Source organism: Orycteropus afer, unplaced genomic scaffold (genome assembly GCF_000298275.1).
Source record: "Orycteropus afer afer isolate SDZICR_OR568_19922 unplaced genomic scaffold, OryAfe1.0 scaffold00140, whole genome shotgun sequence".
Taxonomy (NCBI): Eukaryota; Metazoa; Chordata; class Mammalia; order Tubulidentata; family Orycteropodidae; genus Orycteropus; species Orycteropus afer.
In genome coordinates this window covers 6,366,382-6,392,871 of record NW_006921727.1, presented here as the reverse complement: position 1 = coordinate 6,392,871, position 26,490 = coordinate 6,366,382, and the positions used below count along the sequence as shown (strand labels likewise).

The window sequence follows — 26,490 nt, the reverse complement described above, 5'->3', positions numbered from 1 at the left end:
TTTGTCTCACCTATTTTGGTCATGTTGTAAGAAGGGACCATTCCCTGGAGAAGGATGTCATGCTTGGTGGGGTGGAGGATCGACGAAAGAGGGGGAGGCCTTCAAGGAGGTGGATTGATATGGTGGCTGCGATGATGGGTTCAAGTATAGCAGGGATTGTGGGACTGGCACGGGATCGGGCAGTGTTTCATTCTGCTGTGCATGGGGTCACTATGAGTCGGAAATGACTCGACGGCACTTAACAACAACAACAACAGTATTGTTGATTCTTTCTATTGTTTTTCTGTTTCATTTTTTTTCTTCTTGAATCTCTGTGATTTCCTTTCCTTTCAAAAAAAAAAAAAACCAGTTTTTTTTTGTTGTTATTTATTTATTTGCTGTTCTTTATCTAATCATTGAAGGTAGTGTTGATTTTGGTTCTTCCTTCTTTTTTGATGTGTGTGTTAATTGCTATATATTGTCCTTTAAGCACTGCTTTAGCTGCATCCTAAAGATTTTGATGTGTTGTGCTATCATCCTCATTTGATTCAAGAATATTTTTTAATTTCATTTTTTAATTTCTTCTATTATGCAGTAGCTTGTAAGCAAGGTATTACTTAGTTTCATGTGTATTTATTTTTCCTCAATCTTCCTGTTGTTGATTTCTAATTTTATAGCATTGTGATTTGAGAAGATGCTTTGTAGTATTTTGGTGTTTTTAAATTTATTGAAGCTTGCTTTGTGGTCTAACTCATGGTCTACTCTGGAAAATGTTCTATGTGTACCAGAAAAAAAGTGTGTATTGTGCTGTTGTTGGATGGAGTGTTCTGTATATGTCTATGAGACCAAACTGGTTGATTGTGTTGTTTAGATTTTCTGTATCTTTATTGAATTTTTAAAATTATTCTATCCCTCATCAAAAGTTGTGTATTAAAGTCTCTGGTAGCATAGTGGCTGAGACACTTGCCTGCTAACCAGACGGCTGGCGGTTCAAACCAAAGGCAATAATGCTATAAAAGTTTGGGCAATCCTACTTCCATAGTGATACTGCCTCAGAAACCTAAGGAGGGTCGCTATGAGTCGGGGACGACTCGACGGCACATAACAACAACAACAACAACTATTATTTTGGTGCTGTCTATTTCTCTTTTCAACTCTGTTAAAGTTTGACTTAAGTATTTTGGGATTCTTTCATTGGGTGTGCGTATATATTTATTATGGTTATATCCTCTTGTGTGATCAATATATAATGTCTTCCTTGTCTCTTGCTGGTTTTTGCCTTAAAGCCTATTTTATCAGAAATTAATATTGTCACTCCTGCTCTTTTTTGGTTGTCATTTGCTTGATGTAGGTATTTCTCATCTTTTCATTTTTAGTTTAATTTTGTCTTTGGATCTACTGTATGTCTCTGGTAGACAACATATTGATGGGTTGTGTTTTCTTACCCATTCTGCTACTCCTGTGTCTCAACTGGTGCATTTATTCTATTTACGTTCAGTGTAGTCATCAATAGGTATGAATGTACTACTATTCATTTATTTTGCTGTTCTTCTTTTTTTTTTCTTTTAATGCTTTGTTTCCCCTTATGGTGTTAATGGTCTTTATTTACTGTATTTTTCTGTAGTGAGTTTATTTAGGAGCTCTGGTAGCATAGTGCTTAAAGCATTTGACTGTTAACCAGAAGACTGGTGGTTCAAACCCACCTGCCACTCCTCGGAAGGAAGGTTGGGCAATCTAGTTCTGTAGTAATACTGCCTCGGAAACCTAAGGAGGGGTCACTATGAATTGGGTTCAACTTGACGGCAGTAAGTTTGATTTTGAGTTTATTTTATTTATGGATTTTCTTATCATTTTCTTTGTGGTGGTTGTTTTAGTGTTACTGAATCTTTATGATTTTCTTCTTCTAATTTTCTTTTAGGTGACCCTGTAATTTACTGTTATCCTCCTAAGTTTAAAACAGTCTGTTCTATCTTTATTGTCTTGACTTCCTCTCCGTTTGGAAGTTGTATAATTACTTAATTTATTTCCTTTTTTTTTTTTTGCCTTATAGCTGTCATTGTTTACAAATTGACCTTTCTGGTTCCCTATTTTCAGTCTTGTAGGTTTTTTTAAATTTTTGATACTTTTGTATCTGGGTTGATTTCTCAGTGATGTTGTTGTGTATCTTAATCTCAGGTTATAGTTTGCTATTGTTTGTTCTCTTTCTGAAGGAATCCCTTTAGTACCTTTTGTAAATTTGTCTGGTTTTTACAAATTCCTTTAATTTCTGTTTGTCTGGAAATGCTCTAATTTCACCATTGTATTTGAGAGATGATTTTGTTGGGTATAAACTTTTTGGTGGGCAAGTTTTTCTTTCAGAGTTGTCTTTTTTTTGCCTCCCCATTGCTTTCTCATTTGCATGGTTTTTGCCAGGAAATTAGAGCTTAGTGTTATTGGTTCTCCTTTGCAGGTAATTTTTTGTTTTTCCCAAGCTACTTTCAGGATTCCTTCTTTATGTTTGGTTTTGGAAAGTTTGATTATGATATGTCTTGGAGCTTTTCTTTTGGAGTCTAGCTATTTGAGGATCATTGTACACCTTGAATGCATATCTTCTCATCTTTCATGATATTAGGGACACTTTCTTCCAACAGATCTTCAACAATCTTCTCTGTACTTTTTCTTTTTGTCTCTTAAATGTTCTGGAATTCTGATCACATGTTATTCCTCTTGATGGTGTGCCACATAATTGTCAGGCTGTCTTTTTTTTTTTTTTTAATTGTTCCTTTAACAGATTACTATTGAGAGATTTGTCTTCAATTTTGCTAATTCTGTCTTCCACTGATTCAATTCTACTCCTCTGCCCTTCCAATGCATTATCTATTTCTTAAAATTTGGTATTAATCATTTTTCTTTCTATTTGCTGTTTTTGTATGGCTTCTAATTTTCCATTTATTTTGTCTATTTGTTCTAGAATTGTTTTTATGAATTCTTCTACAGTTTTGTCTGTGTTTTCCTTGATTTTTTCTGTGGTTTTCTTGATCTTTCTCTCAATCTGTTAAAAGTACCTATATATAATTCTTTTGAATTTCTTACCAGGTAGCTTCTTCTTCTGGAAAATTTTCTGGTCCTTATTTTGGTCACTTGGTAGAACCATCTTGTCCTTTTTTTTTTTTTTTTTTGTATCTGTGATTTGAAGTTGCCTGTAGTCTCTGAGACATTTAAATGTTATAGTATTTATTTATTTATTTTTATTTGAGTTGGTTTGTTTCACCTTTTTTTTTTTTAATTATTTATTGCAAAGCAGCAGTGCAAGGAGTTAGGGGTATTCTGTACCCAGATCTTAACTCCCCGAGATGCCATCGAAACAGTTTCTGTAGGTTTCAGGAATTTGGGGCATGAACGTGAAATGGGTGATGGATGAGTCACTAGCTTCTTGTTATCAGCTGATAGGGGCTTGGGCAGAGGGGGAAGGGTCAGCAATTAACTTTTGTTCCCTTATGTCGTTGGCCAGAGTTTATTTACAAGTTGTTTCTAAAACATTTATATTGTCCATGGCCAGAGTTAATTTACAAGTTATTTCTAAAATACTTCTAGCAAGTTTATCATCTGCAGGAAGGAATGTTTTCCATTCAGTTCTTTAAGGAACTGAATACTCATCTGCCTGGGGTGGGAAAATAGTTGGGGTAATCCAGTTTACTTATTCCCCTGCAGGGTCTTATCTAATTATGTGTCTTAACCAGCGTGGGGGAAATAGTTGGGGGTAATTCAGTCTATGTATATATTCCCATCCAGGTGCCAGGGTGGGGGAAATAGCACTCAGTTTCAATTCCCCCTTAGAATAGATACTGTTCCACATTCTTGGGGAACACTTTACTCGGTTTTCTAATTTCCCCTTAGAATGGTTACTGTTCCACAATTTTGGGAAACAGGGTGAAGACTCATCCTAGCTGCTTCCTGCTGACTGGGGGCAAAGATGGTAGAACTTAATCTTTGGTCAGTAAGCTCCTTGTAGTTTGGACAGTTCATGGAATCTTCTGGCCATAATCCAGGGGAGGCGAGACTAGGGGTATCTGTAGAGTAGCTTATAATTTTGGAGGTTTGAAGACAAGTGGGTACCTAGGTATACATTGACTACAACAAGAAGTAAAGATTGTTATTGTTAATAAGAGGAGTATTGTAATAATAAGGATTTCAACCACCCTAAATTGGGTAACCAAAAGATGAGCCAAGAAAAGTCTATCCCAAAGGTGGGGGTTAAATCCTGTGATATATACATACCCCTCTGTGTCAAGGAGAGTATGCACACACTCAACAATTATTAGCCTCAGGAGTGTGGTCTAATAGGATTTGTTGGAGTTTTATAAAGGTGTTAGACTACTTTCCTCCTTTAGAAGGTGTTCAGGATAAGACAATCATGGAGTTGATTAGAATTACATTTATGTCTTAACCCAGAATAGGTTTCCTTTTAAATAAAATCTTAAGATCCTCAATGGGCTCACAAGTATGTTTCACTCCAGGTTGTTGGGGATACTTAATATTCAGTTGCCCAGGTTCTCTTGAGTCTCCCTGTTCCCCAAGGCTGTTCCCTATAGAATAAAACTTAGTTATATGTTGAGGAAAGTTCTCAGTGCAGTTTGGTGTTATCCTCCATTGGGTGTGATGTATGCAAGGACGGACTCCCTTCAGTTTGGCTGAGGAATATGTTGTCAGCAGTACTTCATAAGTTCTAGTTCATTTGGCCTGGACTTGGCTCTGGGGAGTCCGGTCATTCCACTCCTTTAGTAGGACACAATCACCTGGACAGAAGCTATGAAGGGGAGTATCTGTAGGATACAATTCACCCTGTTTTTTGATATAATTCTGTTTTAATATATTTGGGCAATAGCAAAGGTGTGCTACCGGGTTACTTTTTGGAAGTACTAGAGCACTCACTAGGAGCTCTGGTGATATAGTGCCTAAGGCATTTGACTGCTAACCAGAAGGCTGGCAATTCAAACCCACTAGCCACTCCTCACTCGGAAGGAAGGTTGGGCAATCTACTTCTGTAGTGATACTGCCTCGGCAACCCAAGGAGGGGTCGCTATGAGTCAGGGCTGACTCAATGGCATGTAACAACAACAATAACAACAACAGCCACTCCTCAGAAGGAAGATTGGGCAATCTACTTCCGTAGTGATACTGCCTGGGAAACCCAAGGAGGGGTTGCCGAGTCGGGTCTGACTCGACGGCACATAACAATAACAACAACAGCCACTCCTCAGAAGGAAGATTGGGCAATCTACTTCCGTAGTGATACTGCCTGGGAAACCCAAAGAGCGGTGGCTATTCAGATCTGACTTGACGGCAGTGAGTTTTTTGAGTTTTTTTAGGGCACTCACCAACTGTCTCTGGATGGATTTAGTGTGAGATCAGAGTGTAGGCATGAATATCTTATCGCTGGTCATGTGCAGAAGCTTAGGGCAGGCTGAGTTGATTTTGTTCCTAGTCTGCCATTTATCCAGTAGTGCTGTAGCAGATGGTGGCACTCACCTAGTGGGTTGGGCAGCAGCAGTGACAGATATGGCTAGGAAGTGTCACTGGTTCCTGACTGTCACCAATGTGGGTGCTGTTGCAATCCTTGGCAAGTTCTTGCCCCAATGGTAACATTCATTGCAATAATTCAAAATGGACATGCAGTGTTGGTTGGCAGTTCACCACTCTATGTGTTTCCTAGTTTGCTGTTTTCAGTGTTTTCCTCTATTAGGTACCTAATCTACGTCTTTACCCTTTCCTCTGAGCTCTGGATTCCAGGTTTGTAACTCATATCTATTTTACCCGGATTCTAGAATCTTTGTTGTAGAGGGTCGGGACTGCATAGCTGCTTAATTAGCCATTTTGGATCTTCTTTTCTAATAATTTTGATCGTACTTTATTCTCTACAGTTCTTCCCTTTTTCATTAATAACTTAGGTTTGGGTAAGTGGTTGCTAAACTATAATATTGAACACTTGTTGTTTTTCAAGCTATGGGGCTATGCTTGGAAAATGAATCCACTTCTCAAAGCACTGATTGCATACATTTAAGAGAGCAATGTCTCAGTGATACAAATGGATGTAAGCATGCATGGACAACAATAGAAGATGCTTGCAATGTTTCAGGTAAAACATTATTTTAAAAACACTCGAATGATTTATTTTTATACAGGAAAAAATAGAATTTGATATTTTATTTCATTGTCCTAGGAACTAATTTAGTCTTGCTCTAAATACTGTATTCATAGTTGATATTCATTCTATTCACCTTCAAATGATTATTAGTGAATTTATTTACAAAAGAACATTTGTAATACTTGAGGTTTCTGGTATATTGAGACTGAGGATGGCTTTATGAAAGACTTCAGATATGTTCTTATTTATTTCACTATTTTCAATGCTACAATTCTTTGCATATTTCTCAGAAACATGACAATATGTTGTTTTGTTTATATATTGATATGGCAATGATAAAACAAAAATCATTTATTATAATCAAAGCCATTATTTACTTATATATTCTTGCAAAATGTGCACTATTTTTCCTTCCAATTGTTTCAAGCACAAGTTCAAACATATCTTTACTTGTGATTTTTAATGTTCTTTACATTCCAAGGATTTGAAGCAAGGTTCAAGGATTTGAAAGGAGGTTCAAGGAGTAGAAAATGTAAAGATTAGAGACTACTGTTTCTTTTTTTAAAAAAAGAATAATTTATGTATGCCTTGAATATTAGAGGTACCTGAATAAAAATATAATTACAGAAGTATCATTGCACTTCATTCACTAAAAGAAGTTATGATGTATTCATTGTTGTTGGATGTCATCAAGTCAAATCTGACTCATAATGACCCTATGTAACATAGCAGACCTGCTCCATAGTGTTTTCTTAGCTATAATCTTTAAGCAGCAGATTGCCAGGTCGTTTTCCTGTGGAGCCACTGGGTGGGTTTGAACCACCAACCTTTTATTTAGCAGCTCAGTGCCTATCCATTGTCCCACCAGGTCTCCTTTGATAAATTGGTTGTGTAATGGTATATTGCACTAGTACTGTTGTTTCAAAAATTCTTTAAAAGATAGTATTGTACATATAATAAATTTAATCATCTTGTATTATGAAAACTATTTTATGAAAATCTATAATATACAATACGGGCATTCCAAAAGGGAAAATAAAAACATATTCTTTTTTTTCCCAGTGTTCAAAATAAAGTTTTATTGGAACACCAACATGCGCAAATGTTTACATTTATTATCATTATTATTATTGTGATTTGGATGAAAGTTTACAGAGCAAAATTGGTTTTCCATTCAACAATTTATACATATTTTTTTTGTGACATGTATTGCAATCCTTAGACTCTAATAGCACTTTTCCTAGTTCTTCCATATATTTTCTGTTTGCATTTGTCCTTGTTATCCATTCTTACTTTCTGAGCCTTATTCTTGGGAAAATGCTGCCCTTTGATATCATATAGTTGATTATTCTAAGGAGTGTGTATCTTCCTAGTGTTATTCACCATGTAGACCTGTCGATTCTTTGGCTGAAAGTTGATATTGGAAATAAGTTCAGTTCCAGGCTTAAAGGGTAACTAAGGGCCATAGTCTTGACGTGGGGGGTATTCTTCCTTGACTCACTCTGCTTTTTCATCCATTTCATGAAGTGAGTAAATGCTGTATTGCTTATGGTGCTTGATTATCTACCATTGCTTCTTTTACCTTCCAAAATAAGTATGGTAGAATGTGTTTGGTAAAGAAACAGCCACTTATAGTTCTAGCAATGCCAGTGTTCACTGTCTACACCAGCATAACTACTGCCCAACACCCTGACCTCAAGGAATTAGACAGGATGTAGAGGAAATCAAAAGAGCTCTGGTAGTGCAGTGGTTAAAGTAGTTGGCTGCTAACCAAAAGGTCCAACCAAGCAGTTGCTCAATGGGAGAAAGCTTTGTCAGTCCATAATGACTTAATGACTTACAGCCTTGGAAACTCTATGTGGCTGTTCTACTCTTTCCTATAGGGTCATTGTGAGTCAGAATCAAGTTGATGATAATGAGTTGTTGATTTGGAGAGAAGCAGAGAGAACTCATTCTCTTCTCTACTTTTGAAGTAGTACATGGATTGTTCATATTCCAAGAAATGTTATACTTACTTATTCAATACTCATATTACTGTTCAGGAAAGAGATTTTCAGAGGCATAAGTTGCTCAAAGTAACATAATCATAATTTTAAGATGGGCACAGTAGAAAATGATTTTAAAAAATCTGCTATTTTTTATGGTGTTGAAGCTCTTTGCTGCATTTTATAAGACAATTTTAATGTATTTTTAAAATACCACATTCAATGTGTCATAAATCATAACCTATTTATGTATTTCAGTATACAAATAGCAAATCATTTGCAGTAAATTGCACTAAATATTTGCATAATTATCTCATGCATGTAGCTGAAATTGAAATATCCTCCAATACACAAATGAAAGACATTCAAATAGTTTTGTCACAAAAATGAATAAAAGAAAAATTTTCAGGTAGTTGAATATATCTTTTTAAATTAAAGCAGAAAATGAAATATCTATAATTATGAAAGACTAGTTCATTTACTCAACAAATACTTATGGAGTACTTTCTAAGATTAGGACTACATTACATTGCACATCTCCTATTATAATCTCAGAACTATGTGTAAAATAAAATAATAGGTAAAGACCAACTAGCTGATAAAAACTAAGCAGACAAAATAGCTAAAATTACAAGAATATTCTGGTCATCTTGTATAAGGGTAGCTTTGATTGTTAATGAAGAGCAACAAAATTGGCATTCTAATTGAGAAAAAAAAGTATTTTAGATTGTAGAAAGTATAAAAAATATATGTACTCAATTAAAAAAATAATCACAAAAATAGGTGTTATGCTTATAAAGTCACTTTTGTGGACATCTTGAAGCAACTCCAGTTAATACTCTTATATTAATGAGTTATTATGTTACTATGTATCAAGTTACTATGTTAAAATCTTTCAGGGAGGAAGACTCAAAATTATATTCAGACTAATATCTGGAGTATTATGTGTTTGATTGTGAAATCTAGGTAACCTTTGCAAGATGAAGGATTCATTGATCTGTAACCTAAGCATCCAGTCTTTAGTGAAAAACAATTTTCTATTTGAAGAGTGTCTCTGTCCTGATGACCTCTATTGTACTGCTACCAAATTGCTTGGAAAACAATGCATCATTAAATCAGGTAATACTTTGTTTTATGTAATATGTATGATCAAAAAATCATAATTTCAAAATTAGCCACATCTAATTGACTCAATTGCAACAGATGTAATATTTTGAAATGTGACTGGGGTTTTTGTGAGCTGTAACCTCAGTGAATGCATGGCATATTTCTGTAATTGCTAAGCTCAATATCAAGTTCGATTAGAATTATAGTTTCAGTCATGGAACACATATGTTTGAGGAACTTACTCTGGCTTTGCACAAGACCAGATTATAGAAGATAAATAAAGCTTCATCTCTGTTGTTAAGGATTTCAGAGGCTCCAGATAGAGAACAAAATATAAGCACTTACCTAAAGTTATACTTGCCTTTGAAAAGGGGCATTTAATCATTTAACGTGTATATATGTACTATCTATCCAAGATGCCAGGGTAACACAAAAGTAGTGGTCATCAAACTAGTCTGCATGCACGCTTGAAGGTGCACACTTTCCAAGAGACATGTGAAATCAAATAGTTCTAAAGGAATCCATTTCTTCATTCTCAATGTCCTTATACATTCTCTCTTAAAATTGATCAGCTTAAGAATGTACCTGTTGCCATACGGTTCTCATAACTTCTTTCATAATCAAACTTTTCTCACTTTACAAGAGAAAAACCCAAACCCACTGTCATCAAGTCAATTCCAACTCATAGCAACCCCCATAAGGTTTCCAAGGCTTTTCAGAAGCAGACTCATCCTCTTCCATGGGGTGGCTCAGGGGTTCAAACCACTGACCTTTTGGTTAGCAGCCCAATTCCTTAAACACAGTGCCACCAGAGCTCCTTTTACAAGACAAGAGATTACCTCTAACCTATCTTGAAGGGTCTCATGATCAATCAGCTCACACTTCCAATCATCCATGGTGGGCTCACTAAACAATTTTACTTTTTGTAACTTGCCTTTTCTAGAATTTCACATATATGGAATTATAGTATTGTAGCCTTTTGAGTCCAATCTCTGATCTATTTTATTTAACATAATGTATTTGAGGTTCATCAATGTTTCCTGTATGACTATGTTTGTTTTCTTGATGACTAGCATTCTAATGTATGGATACACAACAGATTGGCTACCCTTTCACTACTGAAAATAATTTGAGTAGATTCTCTTTTTTTTTTGGAGATTATAAATAAAATGGCTATAAATATTTACATATGAATTTGTATAAACATTTTATTTCTCTTTGCATGAAACTGCTGGGTCATATGGTAAATGTTTAACTTTCTACAAACCTTCAAAACTATTTTTCAAAGTTGGTATAGCATTTTGCCTTTCCACCATCAATGTATGAAAGTTCCAGTTGCACTACATTCTCACCAGTATTTGATTTCTTTTTCCATTCTAAGACCACAATGTTGTCTTAATTTGCACTTCCCTGAACTTGGTGGTTCAAACCCACCAGCTGCTCCACAGAAGGAAGGTTGGGCAATCTACTTTTGTAAAGATTTATCTCCTCGGAAACCCAGTGGGGGTTGACTATGAGTTGAAATCCACTAGATGGCAGTGATTTTGTTTTTTTTGCTTGATAAATAACGAGGAGACCTGGTGGTACAATTGTTAAAGTGCTTAGCTGCTAACCAAAGGATTGGTGGTTCTAACCCACCAGCTGTTCAATGGGAGAAAAATGTGGCAGTTTGCTTCTGTAAAGATTTACACCCTTGGAAACCCTATGGGACAGGCTATCCAACAGGGTTGCTATGAGTTGGAATCCACTGGAGACAATGAGTTAATGTTTAATAAAGTTGAAAATCTTTTTCATGTGCTTATTTGTCTTGCATACATATTTTCTCTGCTAAAGTATCTCTTTAAAGCTTTTATGTATTTAAAAATTGAGTTTTGGTCTTCTTACTGAATTTTGATAGTTGTTTCTAGAAATTGCATAGAGTTTTTCTCAAAATACATTTTCTAAATACTATTCTTCAATCTGTATTTCATTTCCTTATGATATCTTTCAAAAAAGAAGTTTTTAATTTTTATGAAATCTAGTTTATCAACTTTTTTTATTATGAATTATACCTTTGATATTGCATCTAAGAGATCTGTATGATCCACACTTACAAAGATTTTCTCATATTTTCTAGAAATTATGTAGTTTACATTTTACATTGGGCCTATGATTTATTTTTAATTTGTTTATTTGTATTTTATAAAATTGTATTTATTTTCTAAATGCAATTTATTGAAATATAATTTATGTACAGTGAAATATGCAAAACTAAAGTGACATGGGTCAACACATTTTTTTTTTTTTTGCCTTGTTCTCTCCCTTCCCCTCCCATCCCTGGCAACCAGCAAAGAAAATTTCCCTCCATAATTACACCTTTCCTTGACCCTCCACAACAATGAACTAATACTATATTTGCCCTTCTGTGATTGATTTATTTCACTTAGCATAATGTCCTCCAAGTTCATCCATGTTATGTGGTGTTTTGCAGACTCTACATTATTCATTAGTGCTGCATGGTGTTCCATTGTGTGTATAAACCATAATTTGATCATCCACTCTTCCACTGATAGGCACATAAGTTGTTTCCATCTTTTTGCTATTGTATATAGTGTGCGATGAACATGGATGTGGATGTATCTGTTCCTGTCCTGGCTCTCACCTCTGTAGGATGTTGTTGTTGTTGTTGTTATTTGCCATCGAGTCGACCCCGACTCATAGCGACCCCTCCTTGGGTTTCCGAGGCAGTATCACTACGGAAGTAGGATTGCCCAACCTTCCTTCCGAGGAGTGACTGGTGGGTTTGAACCGCCAGCCTTCTGGTTAGCAGTCAAGTGCCTAATAATGGGATTGCTGGGTCAAGTGGTATCTCCAATTCCAGCTTTCTAAGGAATTGTCATACTGTTTTCCACAGTGGTTGTATCTCTTCACAGTCCCACCAGCAGTGTATGAGAGTCCCAACGTTTCTACATCCCCACAAGGATTTGTTATTTTCTGTTTTGTTGAATCTTGCCATCAGTGCTGGGGTGAAATTGTATCTCATTGTTGTTTTGATTTACATCTCTCTGATGGCCAATGATTGTAAGCATCTCTTCATGTATTGGCTGGCCACCTGAATATCCTCCTTGCTGAAGTGATTCATGTCTTCTGCTCATTTTTCCATTGGATTGTTAAACCCTTTGCTGTTGAGGCATGGAGTTTTCTATAAATCTTAAAGATAAGTCCCTTGGCTGATATGTAATTATTGACAAGTATGAATTTGTTGCTGTCATTTTGTTATGTGCTTTTTCGTAGTGTTGATTTCTTTGTTCCACATAATTTTCTGTGCTGAGCTCATTTTGTTTACAAATTGTGTTATCACTTCCTTTATTCCTATTGTTTTAGTATTTGCTAAATATTTGTGCTGGTCCTCTTTTTGATTTTGATATAAAGGCTTATCGTGTTTCTTTGAGGTTACCCTCCGTGATAGTTGGAGTTGTGTGTCAACTTGACTGGACCACAATTCTGAGTGGTTTAGGCAGTTGTGATATGGATTATTCCCATGATGAAGTCAGATGTATATGTTTTAAGCAGCCAATTCTGTTGAAAGGGAGTTTCCCTAGGGGTGTGGCCTGCTTCAAATATATTTATGGACATCCTGGGAAAAAGATATTCTTCTGTGGATCAGGATCTTGTTGTGCTGCTTACAACTGTCCGTGAACAAACACCTGGAGATTCATCATTCACTGGAGTTAACAACTGGTATACTGCCTGACAACCTTGAGTTTGTCAGTCCCTGTAGCTGTGTGAGTCTAAAAAGCCTCCAGCTTGACATTTGATCCAAGAACTTGGACTTGCCAGCTTCTATAAGTGTATGAGACATTTTCCTAACATAAATTTCTCTCTCTGTATGTATATATATAAGCTTTACTGGTTTTGCTTCTCTAGAGAACCCAGCTTAACACATTTGGTACTGAGAGAGTGGAGTGTTGCTCTGACAGATACCTAAAATGTGGAAACCTTGGCATCCTTGACCCAAGACCTTGGCAGAGAGACCCCAGCATGAAGCATGAGAGATGGCAGTCTCAGAGCTAAGAGACCAGCATGAGATGGTGACAGCTTTACCAGCCCACAGAGGAGAAAACTGCATGCCACTGGGTAGGCATCTTCCTGGTGGAATGGGTTGCCTTCAGGCATTAATTGGTAGAAGAGACCGGCAAGAAATGGAGTAGCAGGTTGGCTGACTCATGGAGCAAGAAAGCTGAATGCTTTTTGGACAGGAAAATTTCCAGTGGAGTGGGTTGTCTTTGGCATAATTGGCAGAAGTAGAGAGACCAAGGAAATGGGAAGCAGAGCTGTCTCAGCCTTAAGGGTAGAACCATGGCCTTTGGGGGTGGAACAATAACAGTCCCCTAGGTTTCAAAGAGCCAAACCTTCACCAACTTTGTTCTGGAGTGTGAGGCTGCTCATTCATGTGAGCCCAAGAGTGAGGGGGCAGGGCTGCCATGCCCAAGAGGGAGAGGAATGGGGCCTGCCAGGTCAAGGGGGTGAGGTCACCTCTCAGGAACAAGGGGATAGGAGCCATCCAGTGAAGGAGATCTGTACAGATACCACCCATTGAAGATCTGTATTGGTGCCAAGTTGACAAGGGGTGGAATTGTGGGTTAAGTTTGTGTGTTACTTTGGCAGGGCCTGGTTGAGTGGCTGGGCAAATGGATGTAATATTCCCCATGATGAGATCGGTAATCAATTCCATGGTGGAATCTATGGTGAGTAGCTGAGTAGCTGCCTTAGGGATGTGGTCTGCTTCCTGTATATAAGGAGAAGCCTTGGGAATGGTCTTTAGCCTTTTGGCATTCTTGAACCCTGCATTAGTCAAATTGTTGTTCAACAGCCTGCCATGCCCTGCTGATCTTGGGACTTCATTGGGACTTATATTAGTGGCCTGCCACGTTGTTTGGTAACCTTGAGACTGTGCCTTTTTACTTGTCAACCTTGGGCTTGTCAGCCTCAACAACCAGCAGCTGCCTAAGGGAAGAGATGCCTCCAGCTTCAGTGGGCCAGGAGCAGGAGGCAGAGCTGAAGCCCAAGTCCAAGGCTGAGGGGCTTTCACCCAGCCTCTAGAACCTGGCACTTTGAATTCAGACTTAAAGCCTCCAAAGTTATAAGAGAATAAACTCCTGTTTGTTAAAGCCATCCTATTTGTGGTATATTCCTGTCAGAGTGGCACTAGGTAACCAAAACACCCTGTGATTGATAGTTTTCTTCCCAAGTTTAGAGCAGTCTGTTATATCTTACAGTTGCCTTGACTTCCCTAATATTTAGAAGTTCTGTAACTACACAGTTTTTTCCATCTTTTTGGTTTATAATTGACCTAATTTGTCAATTGATGTCTCTGGTTCCCTGTTTACAATCTTGTAGGCTTATTTACTTTGGATACTTGTATAACTGGTTGGTTTCTGGGTTATGTTATCATGTGTGTTAATAGTCAGTTGTTGTTTGCTGTTGTTGGTTCTCTGTCAATAGGACCCCCTTTAGCATCTCTTGTAAGGTTGGTCTGGTTTTAATGAATTCTCTTAATTTCTGTTTATCTGGAAATGTCCTAATTTATCATCATATTTGAGCGATTTTTTTGCTGGGTTGGAAATTTTTCTCTTTCAGGATTTTATATACACCATCTCATTGTCTTCTCACCTGCATGATTTCTGCCGAGGAATCTGAGCTTAGTCTTACTGGTTGTCCCTTGTAGGTAACTTTTCATTTTTCCCATGCTGCTTGATGTCAGGATTTTTTCTTTGCCTTTGGTTTTGGTGAGTTTGATAATGATATGTCTTGGTGATTTTCTTTTGGGGTTTATCTTGTTTGGGGTACACTGGACTTATTGAATGGGTATATTCTCATCTTTAATCATACTATGAAAATTGTCTTCCAACAAATCTTCAACAATTTTTTTCTATGGTTTTATTTGTCTCTTCCTGTTCTGGAATTCTGATTATGCATAGGTTATTCCTTTGCATGGTACCCCACATGAACTCTAGGTTTTCCTCACTTTGTTTTGATCTTTTTTCTGATTGATCCCTTTCTAAAGAAGTATTTTCCTTCAATCTCACTAATTCTATTTTCCATTGATTCAATCTGACTCCTTTGCCTATTCAATGTGTTATCTGTTTCTGAAAATTTAGTATTAATCTTCTGGCTTTCTGTCTGTGGATTTTGTATCATTTCTAATATTTCATTTATTTTGTGATTTTGTTCTTGTACTGTCTTTCAAATTTGTTCTAGGGTTTTCTCTGTGTTTTCCTCAATTTTGTCAGTGTTTTCCTTAATCTGTCTCTCAATTTGTTCAAGGTACCTAATGAAAATTATTTTGAATTCCTTATCATGGAATTCTAATGCTGCATCTTCCTTGGGGATGTGTTTTGGGTATGTATCCTTATCCCTTGTTTTTCCTGCTTTATCTTGCTTCTTTGTGTGGACTGTTGTCTCCAAGGCATTGTGACGTTTTTGTGTTTATATTTAATTGGTGATTTTATGTTGGAGTGACTTGCCCACGATTTTTGTTTTCTTTGTATATTGTCTACGTAAGCAGGGTACTTTACTATGTTCCTCTATTTGCTAGTTGGCAGCACTTATACAAGCATCACCTGTCTCCTTTCCTGTTTTCAGCCTCCTGTATGTCCCTGTTGTCCTTGGCAAAAGGAGCCTATTCTTAGGTCCTGTTTCCATTCAGGTTTTTCCACTAGTTGGTGCCTAATCCACTTCTATATACTTCCTTTCAAAGCTCAGGGCTCCAGGACTATCTTCTGTATCTCTGTCAATTGGTTTATCTTTTCTTTGTTGAAGAGGGTCTGTTAGCTTGTCTGCTTATTCCTCCATCTTACCAAAAGTCCTCAGGCCTATGATTTATTTTGAGTTAAATTTTTGTATATGGTACAATATACAGGTCATATTCCTTCCTGCTACAATATGGATATCCAAAAGTTCCTGCACCATTTGCTGAAAAGACTGTCAGTTTCACCTTTTTCAGAAATCAATTGGCCATATATTTGTAAATCAATTTTTAGATTCTGTTTTCTATTCCATTGATCTATATATCTAACTTTTCCCACTACACAGTCTTAGTGTACCTATTGGAAATCTTCAAAGCAAGTATGATGTCTCTAACTTTTTAAAAATTGTTTTGACTGTTCTGGTTTCTTTCCTTTCCACATCAATTTGAATCAGCTTGCTAACTTCTACCAAAATTCTGCTGGCATTTTAGTTTGGCTTACATTGAAATTGCAGATCATTTTATAGTCTTGACAACTTTACTATATTGAGTCTTTGGATCAATATATTTGGGTAGTCTTTGATCTCTTTCATCAATATTTTTCTTCTATTGTATAATTTTTGTTAGATTGATGCATATATACTTCCCTTTTTCTTGTACTGTGGTAAATAAGAATTTACTTTATTTTATTTGTTTATTTTTATTTTTTTTTACTTTATAATTGCTTCTGGTATTCCCACATTGCATTCTCTCTCCCTTTTCTTCATCTCTCTCATTCTTATCTTTATTATTTATTTTGCTTTATTTACTTGTACTTTATATTGCTCATCTGTTTCTAAATTCTTAAGATAAAAGTTCAAGTCATTGATTTGAAGCTTTTCTTCTTTTCTCATATCATAGTTAATACTAGAAATTTATCTCCAAGTGCTATTTTAGCTGTACCTACACATTTTTTATGTTGTATTTTCATTTTCATTAATTTAAAATAGTTTATTATTTCCCTGTAACTTCCTCTTTTACTCATATTTTGTTTGGAAGGCTTTTGTTTCATTTTCAAATATTTGGGTATTTCCCAAATATCTTTGTTATTGATTTTCAATTTAGTTACAGTAACACAGGGAACATAACTTGCATAATGTCAATTCTTTAAAAACTACAAATATTAAAATGATCAGTTGTCAAATATCAAGTATAATGCAAGTGCTAGAATATACATACACACTGAGAGAGAGAGAGAATGTTTGAAGTCATAGAGCATGAAATAATGGTGACCCAGATGCTTCATGAAAGAAATGATAAACTTGGGCATTTTAGGGTGAGTTGAGGCTCATTAGGGAGACAAGGTAGGGCACATTTGGGAAACTACAAATTCTCTGTTAGGCTGTATTGTACAATGCATATTGAGGAGTATTAGGAGATGATGCTGGAAAGAAACCAGATGCTTATAAAAAAGAAGAGCTGAACTTGCATATGTTGCTAAAGAGATTAGATTTTAAACTGTTGTTTTGGGAATCTTTTAGTGGATTTTAAACAGAAGGGTGTAGAATCAGCTTTTTCAAAGATATCACTGACAGTGTAGAGAATGCAATGGAGGAGAGATAAAGATGCAGAACAAGGATATCAGTTAAAAAGCCATCAAAATAATTTTGGTGAGAGATAACACATGCTTAAATGAACACATTAGTGCTTTGGGTTATAAAAAGAAGACACATTTAAGATATATTTATAAATTATATTCAGTAGGAATTGTTAACCAGTTGGATATGAGGAATATGAAATATATGAAGCATGATACTCAAATTACTAGCTTGGAAGGTAGGCACTGCTGTATACTGAGACAGGAAATAAAGAAAAAAAGACAGGTCTGAGGCCAAAAATAAAGACGTATATTTTTGAAACATTGCATCTGAATCAACCTTTGCAACATAACACCTACAGGTTATCATTTAATGTTATATTGTCCTCATTATTTGCTATTATCTTTTCAATACACTTTGATGATTATAGCAATCATTTTTATATTAAAATATTTAGAAGATAATTCATTGTTTTTCTTGTGTAAAACTTTTCTGAATTTCCATTTTGTGCTAGAAAATGTACATACAGTTTTTTAAAACTTTTTTTTTCATTACCCTTAAGAAACTTTTAAATAACTCATTTTCCTAATTTCTCCACCCCCCAAATTTTAATACCACCTATATACTATCTTTTTAGGTACTGTCTTTATCTCTATCTACCTATCTATCTACCATGTTTTATATATTAAAAAGTAAGATTATTTTTGCTCCCACCCAGTACAAAGTTTTAAACACTTGGACATTGTATCACCATCATTGAGAGAACATGAATTAATAAGTAGTTCCAATAATCCCATAATTATATAAACTTTCTAGGAATTAGGTAAGAAAAACAAATTTATAGGACTCTGAGTAAGTTTTCAGAAGTACTCTGTCTATATTTAAAATTTCTTCTCTACATAAGAGGCATTACAAGTGGAAATTGACAATGAAATCTTCCTTGACATTACCATTCTTCCCTCAGCCAGTTACTTTTTCCTCTGACGTATTGTGCTGGTTGTATTAAATGAGTGTTTTTTACATACTACGTTTTTTTTTTTTCTTTACAAGATAAAGGCAATATAAAATTTCATGATATAAAAATATTTAATTACACAAAAACTTGGAACCATTATAAGCACTGGTCGGAGTTATAAACATTATTGTAGACCATGTGCTTTGAAATCCATGCTATAACATCTTGGACATTTATCAATTGACATCTGACACTGAAATATTAACAAAGATTAGGAATGTTAATTAGTTTGTTTGATTTTAAGTTTCACATGATAGAAAAAAATAGATTTAAAAAATATGAAGGAACATATCTTGTCTAGCTGGTATTTGGGAATATGGGTTTCTAGTTAAGGAGAAGTCTAAAAAGGAGATGCGTATTTGGAGTCAATGATTATAGGTGATAAAAAAAAAAAAAAACATGAAGGTCAATGGGATTTTCAGGAAGGAATAAATATAAAGCTATAAATAATCATAGAGTCTTATATCTTATTAAAAAAAAGCAAAAATAAAGATCATTTAGAATAACTCTCTTAAAATATTTTTCAATGGTTTTTGAAAGAGGGAAGACATTGGTTTAGTCCTAAGAGAGATACAAATCAAAACAACCATGAGATACCATCTCACCCAAGCATTAATAGCAAAGTTCAACAAGACAGAAAATAACAAGTGCTGGTGAGGATGTGGAGAAATTGGGACTCTCATACACTGCTGGTGGGTCTATAAAATGATACAACCACTGTGGAAATCAGTATGGTGATTCTTTAAAAAGTTGGGAATAGAAATACCATTTGATCCAGCAATTCCATTAAAAAAAAAAAAACCTCAGTGCCATTGAGTTGGATCCCACTCATAGAGACCCCTCCTTGGTTTTCCAAGGTGGTATCACTATCGAAGTAGATTGCCCGACCCTCCTTTTGAGGAGTGGCTGGTGGGTTTGAACCACCAGCCTTCTGGTTAGCAGTCAAATGCCTTAGGCACTATGCCACTAGAGTTCCCAGCAATCCCATTACTAGATATATATCTTAAAGAAGTGAGAAACAAACAGGTACATGCACACCAATGTTCATCACAACAAAGAGATGGAAACAACCTGTGTCCATCAACCAAGGAATGGATAAACAAACTATGGTACATAAAATTGGAATACAATGCAACCCTAAAGAATAACATAGAATCTGCAAAGCACCACATAATGTGTATGAACATCTAAGACATTATGCTGAATGAAATAAGTCAATCACAGAAGGACAAATACTGTATTTGTCCACTATTGTAAAAAGTCAAGGAAAAGTTAATACATGGAAGGAAAATTTCTTTCTTGATTACCAGAAATGGGAGGGGTGGTGAGGCTAAATTCCCAGATAGGTTGGGAAAAAAAAAAAAATAAATAACATATATATATATATATATATATACCAAAGATTATTAGTGGTTACCAGGGGAAAGCGTGAGAAGGAAAGAAGCATTGAGTTTTGTTTGTGCGGCATTGAGTTTATGCTAATGGTGGTGGGATATTTTGGAAAAGGACAGCAAAAATGGTGGCACAACATGAAAAATGTCATGAATATCCTTGAGCTGTAAATGTGGAAGTTGTTATGTTTTGGCGAATGTCTTGTGTATGTTTTCAGCACAATAAAAGTAGGGGGAATAAAAAAAGAAGAAGAAAGAGAAGATATTGGAATATTTATAAAAGATATGGCTATATAATTTTAAAATCATATTAAAAGGTTTCAAGTGAAGGAAATTATGTACTTTTTGTCATTATGCCTTATTCATAGATGAATCACTACTGTCCCCAGATATGGCTTCACAATCAAATATCATACAATGGCTCCATCCAAAAAATACATCATTAATTGTTGAAAAAAAGAGTGACTGTATCATGGCAGTACATGCCTGTCAGGAATCTGAACACTGTACTCTGTTGTATGAGAATTTTAAGAAAACCTGTGGTAAAGAAACAGAACAATGCAAGACCCCTGAGGGAGTCCACCTGTGTACAGCATTAAGAGAACGTCTGAAAGAAACAGTTTTATGGAATTGTCAATGTGATGACCCTTCAAAAGTAGACTGCATTCAAATTTGGAAAAGTTTATTTGAAGACATTTGTATACAAGATGCCCATATGAATCAGGTCCCAGCCTTCAGGGAAGACTATGAGGATAGATTCTATCAGGACATTGTGTCAGGTTGGTATTCAAAGAGGCATTTAAAAACATTAACTTTGATTAAACATGATCATGATTAAACATGATCATAAATATGAGTTAACTAAAGAATGTTTTATTTTTATCTTAGCACTGTCACTTCAGCCTCTATTTCTCCTGGAAAATTCAGATACTAAACTAGTACCATAACTACACCCATACGAATTGTGGAGAAAGAGAAAAGTGTCTTAAAATTTGGTTATTATGTTAATTTTATTCATTTATTAATTAAATGAAGAAAGTTAATAAGATATTCACAATGTGCTAGATTATATGCAATAGGAATTTTTTAAAGTCCATTAAAGGTGTTATATTTTATAGGTTGTAAACAATTTACGATTTGATCATCATATAGGTGCAATAGATAAGTGAACAAAGAGTATGGAAAGGCAGGAACAAATGGAATCATGAAGGAAATTTTATGACATTAACAAAAATTAATATCTTAACCTACTATCTTAATTTTAATCTTATCTAAATTTCTTAAACTATAATCACTAGCAAAAAAAAGGGAAAAAAAATTGAGTTTTCATTTTAAAATGAAAATTTGATCATACTACTCCCTACCACTTCATGTGTATTTGTGTAAGTGCTCCTCAATATTCCAATTTATTTTGTGTTTATATGTCTATAGTTCTTTACCAGGTTGGGGGACACTTAATGATGGTAGCTGCAGATTTGCATCTGCAGTCTGGTGCCTGGTATAAATATGGATCAATTAATAATTGATATTAATTATTACTTGAAATAATTAATAATTATTACTTGAATGATTACTCAAATGAAAGGATCTATCCAAATGGACATGGCCATTTAGGTCACTCCCATCAATGACATTCTCCAATTCTATAATTATAATTCTCAAGAACCCTTAGAAGCTAAGCTAATCAGAGGCAGGAATAGTCTTTAAATTGCATTTCAATGTAATAAAGATCTAAATAGACTTTTTTTTTCCCCACACACAATAGTCCTGCTAGCCTTTCTCTTCAGACAGTGTTTGTTTACTTCAGTGCTCATGGCCTAGAGTTTAGTGTTTGTATAAATCTTCAAGTAACAGAGTCCTTATAGCAGGTTTACTTAACTTGCATAAATGATATTTCAGGGTTTCCTTTGTTTTTTAATTTGAATATTATTAATATTGACTATTAATGATTAAATATTAAATGAGTTTGTATGTATTTTTGCTTGATAACTTGTTTATTAATTTATTGCAAATTCTAATTCCAAATTAGAAAAAATTTTAAAATGAAGTTCTTTGTTTTTCTTCTAGATAACAAGAAAGAGGATAGTAAATTAATATGGAATCTATCTACTCTTTCTCATCATGGTAATGTTTATGAATTATAATTTTAATCTGCATTATAAATACTAGATAGTATAATTTAAGCTGTAGTTACCAGGCATCTTAAGGATTTGCTACTACAAAGTAAACTGTGTGTCTTTTTAACAATCCTAATATAAAAAAATTCAACAAAATCATAACATTTCTACCAGTGATGAGATATCAAAGACAATGGCTTTGATTTATGGGATGCTGAGAGATAGTTTACAATTAAAACTAAAGACTATATCTTTGGTTAAATGCCATGGATATTTTGATCATGGAAATGAAATATTTTCATGGCAATTTGGTTTTGTGTACGTATGTTTGTTCTGGTGTTGGGATGTTCACATATACCTGTGCTTTTCGGAATATGAATGTCTTTATATGCTAACTATGTGCAACAATGTGTCAAAATTCTTCCCCAAATAGAACGTGCAACAGAATAAAAGTTATTTTGACTTGAGCTTAAATAAGATACATAGTTCAAGTGCAATTTATGAAGACTTTTTGTTTACATTTGAGAAAGTTGGACTCAAGAATGTTTCCTTCAGTGAGTTTTGACCTCATATAACTCCCATCACTTCTAGATCTTCGTAAGTACCCACTATAGATGAAACACGATTCAAATAGTGCTCTATTCAAGTCTCAGTAAATTTATCCTTATTCAAGAAGAAAAAAGGTCATATTTGCCAAAAATAGCACATTGTTACATCAATTACATTTTGTTCACAGACTTTTCACAGTATTTTGCAGACTCTGTATGTATACCTTTATGTTTACTTTTCCACGGCTGGGCTTATCATTCCTTTCAGGTTTCAAAAGGATCCAGTCCTGTTTGGAAGTGGTAGAAGAGTGTGTAGAGGATGTGGTCTGTAATGCACAGTTGGCCCTTTACCTTAAAGCTTGTTCAGCAAATGGAAATCAATGTGATGTGAAACGTTGCCAAGCAGCCATAAGGTTCTTCTATCAAAATATGCCTTTTAACGTTGCCCAGATGTTGGCTTTCTGTGGCTGTGCTCAATCTGATATACCTTGTCAGCAGTCCAAAGAAGCTCTTCACAGCAAGCCATGTGCAGTGAACGTCGTTCCACTCCCTACTTGCCTCAATGTAATTCACAGCTGTCGAAATGATGAATTATGCAGGTGAGTAAAAACATGCATACCTTACTTTCTTATTTCGGCACCTTATTTGTTACAGTCCAGTCCTAACACTTGATCTCATTACATTTGCGAGAGTTCCCACTATCTTCCAACATGGTGCAAATAAAGCCAGACAATTCTTATTTTTGAGTCTGTGGGACATGTGTCGTATCCCTTTTGCAATGCAAATACAGAATAAGGTTTTAGGAACAAAGAATTTCTGTATGTCAAGATTTAGGAGCCATAAACTAGCATAATTAATAATATTATGTATTCAGTTTGGACTGAAGAATTGGCTAATATAGCTTGTCTTATATATCAGCTTGTTTATTTATTTTTCTGTATGGTTCTGTAAGGCTGTTTAACTTTATAGAATTTTGGCAAAGCAGCTCTTCAAAATAACTTTGTTCTGTAATAGGCTAGAGATGAGGCAAGAAAATGTTGCTGCACATCCCCAGCACATACGTATGCCACGAGATCAGGAATATACCCATTCTCATCTTTTCAACCTCATATCCTTTATTTTCTAAGGGAATTTATGTTAGTCATTTATCTGCTTTTTCAAAAAATGTTTATCAAGCACCTACTATTCTCCTAGGCAGGAGAGATAATTAGTGGACATACTAGAAAATAACACTCGTCTTATGGAGCTTATATTCTAGTGGGGTGAGACAGACTATAAATTCCTTTTAAATTAATCATTCATAGCATAGTAGAACATATGACTATCTGATTCAAGATGGCCAATACCAGTCCAGTTTAGCTCACTAATACCTAGGATATTGATCTTTAAGTGTCCCATTTAATTTTTGACAACTTGTAGTTTTCCTTGTTTCATACTTAGTACATTGCTCATTTTGATGACTGATGGATGTTTGCAGCTATTTGTTCTTATTTTGAGTCATGTCACATCAGCAAATGGAGGTCCCAAAAGCTTTACTCCATCCACATCATTAATGTTGACTCTACTTTGTGGAAGCAGCTCTTCCCCACTCATATTTTGAGTGCCTTAAACCCAAGGAGGGGTTGCTATGAGTCAGATCCGACTCGACGGCATTGTGTTTGGTTTTTGGTTTGTTTCCAACCTGAAAGGCTCATGTTCTGGCACTATATCAGAGAATATTCTACTGATGTTTATAAGGTTCTCACTTGCCAATTATTTTAAAAGTACATCTCCAGGCCCTTTTTCCTAGTCTGTCTTGGGCTGGAAGCTCTGCTGATACCTGTCCACTATAGTAAACCTGCTGGTATTTAAAAATACTGGTAGCATAACTTGTACCATCACAGTACCACACAAGCCACCACAGTATGACAAACTGACAGATGAGTGGTAGGACTAGATTGTACCTATGCAAAATAACCACCTCTTGGAAATCATAATTCTTGTCCAACACTCTTGTGGCTTTTAATTTTTTCTCACTGTAGTCTTTACTGACATATTTTCTAGTATGCTCAAGATTAATTTATCCTCTGCATGGTGAGAAATCCAGTTAATGGACTGTTTTTTAGTATATGGAGGAATTAGTGAGATCACTGAATCAATTTGATGAGACAAAACTACTTGTAACAATGATGATACCATGTTGAAATTTTATGTTGCAACCAGTATTATATCATCATTATTTTTAAAACAATCCGTGCTTTTTTTTTCTTTAAGGGTAATTCTTCATACTAACTCGTCTTCCCAGTGCTTTCTAGAAGTGGTTGTTTTGCTTATTATTTTTTAATATTTTATCTGCTTGTTGTTATTGTTGAAAATATGGGAAACATATACAAGTTCAGCAGTTTCTACATGTACAATTCAGTGACATTGATTTCGTTGTTCAAGTTGTGCAACTATTCTCACCCTTCTTTTCTGAATTGTTCCTCATCTATTAATATAAACTCACTGCCCCTTAAGTTTCCTATCTAATCTTTCAAGTTGCTGTTGTCAACTTGATTACATATAGATAGCTCTTTCAAAGAACACAATACTCAAGAGAGAGATTCTTTGTTCAATTAAACTAAACTATTGCTTGGTTGATATATAGAAAATTTACTCAAAGATCAAACAGAACATTTGGTTTGGAGGGTTATCTCAATGTGTAGTAGCTCAGAACAAGATTTTACATGTGTCATGTTGTTTCAGTCACTAGCAAGTGAGCTAAACGGTTTAGTGATATCAACTGTCTTAAGAAGTAGTTTCTTAGTAAATTGTTATTTTTTTTTAGGCTTTTAACTATCATTACTCTCTTAACCTCAGATAAGATTAATTTTACTCTACAGAATAGCTTGTAATATCTTGTAAGCATTTGTCAAAAATGACAACTGCTTCTTTAAAACATGTTTCCTATCAGGTAAAGGGTAACAATTTTAAACAGAGTGCTAAAGCATTGACATATCCCTCCAACTTATATAGATTTTCAAAGTTCTTAAGCAAATTTATTTATTTATTTAAGGATTCTGTTATGCTGATGTTTGCCAGTTCTTTAAGATTTACTAATTTTTAACGTTTTATTGTATTATTATCTAATAACTTAAATTTATTTTCTTAAATGAAGAAGAAAAACAATGATAAAAATTATTTTTAAAAAAGTAATTTATATATTAAAACTCATTTGTAATTTCAAAAATCTTTGTTGTTGTTGGTAGGTTCCTTCAAGTCAGTTTCCACTCATAATAACCCTATGTACAGCAGAATGAAATACTGTCGGATTCTGTTCCATCCTCATACTCATTGTTATTTTTGAGCCCTTTGTTACAGCCACTGTGTCAATCCATCTCATTGAGGGTCTTCTTTGTTTGCAGACCCTCTACTTTATCAAGCATAATGTCCTTCACCAGGGATTGGTCCCTCCTGATAACATGTCTAAAACATGTGAGATAAAGCCTCACCATCCTTGTTACTAAGGAACATTATAGCTGTATTTCTTCCCAGACTTATATGTTCATTCTTCTGCAGTTTGATGATTAGATCGTTGGTCATGCAAAATCTTATCATGTAATCTCCATCATCATTTCTATCACCAAAGCTGTATTTTCCAGTTACAGATCTTTCTTTTTTGTTTCCAACTTTAGCATTCCAATCCTGGTTATTATCAATACATCTTGATTGCATGTTTGATCAACTTCAGACTGCAGAAGTTGGTAAAAATCTTCAGTGTCTTCATATTTGGCATTAATGGTTGTTGTTGTTGTTAGGTGCCATGGAGTTGACTCCAACTCATAGCAACTCTATACAGCAGAACAAAACACTGCCTGGTCATGTCCCATCCTCACAACTGTTGCTATACTTGAGTCCATTGTTGCAGCCACTGTGGCAATTCATCTTGTTGAGGGTCTTCC

General features: G+C 35.1%; 1 protein-coding gene across 1 annotated transcript in view; it reads left to right on the top strand.

The window, feature by feature from the left end:
* Positions 1-5,952: 5,952 nt before the first annotated feature.
* GFRAL (GDNF family receptor alpha like) overlaps positions 5,953-26,490 on the top strand; it is a gene marked incomplete at its 5' end in the record, with an annotated part of 82,325 nt that continues 61,787 nt past the window's right edge. The window contains 4 exons of the mRNA XM_007945631.2: positions 5,953-6,094; positions 9,055-9,207; positions 21,973-22,029; positions 22,839-23,169. Coding sequence (XP_007943822.2) covers positions 5,953-6,094; positions 9,055-9,207; positions 21,973-22,029; positions 22,839-23,169 — 683 coding nt within the window. The remainder of the gene's footprint in view (positions 6,095-9,054; positions 9,208-21,972; positions 22,030-22,838; positions 23,170-26,490) is intronic.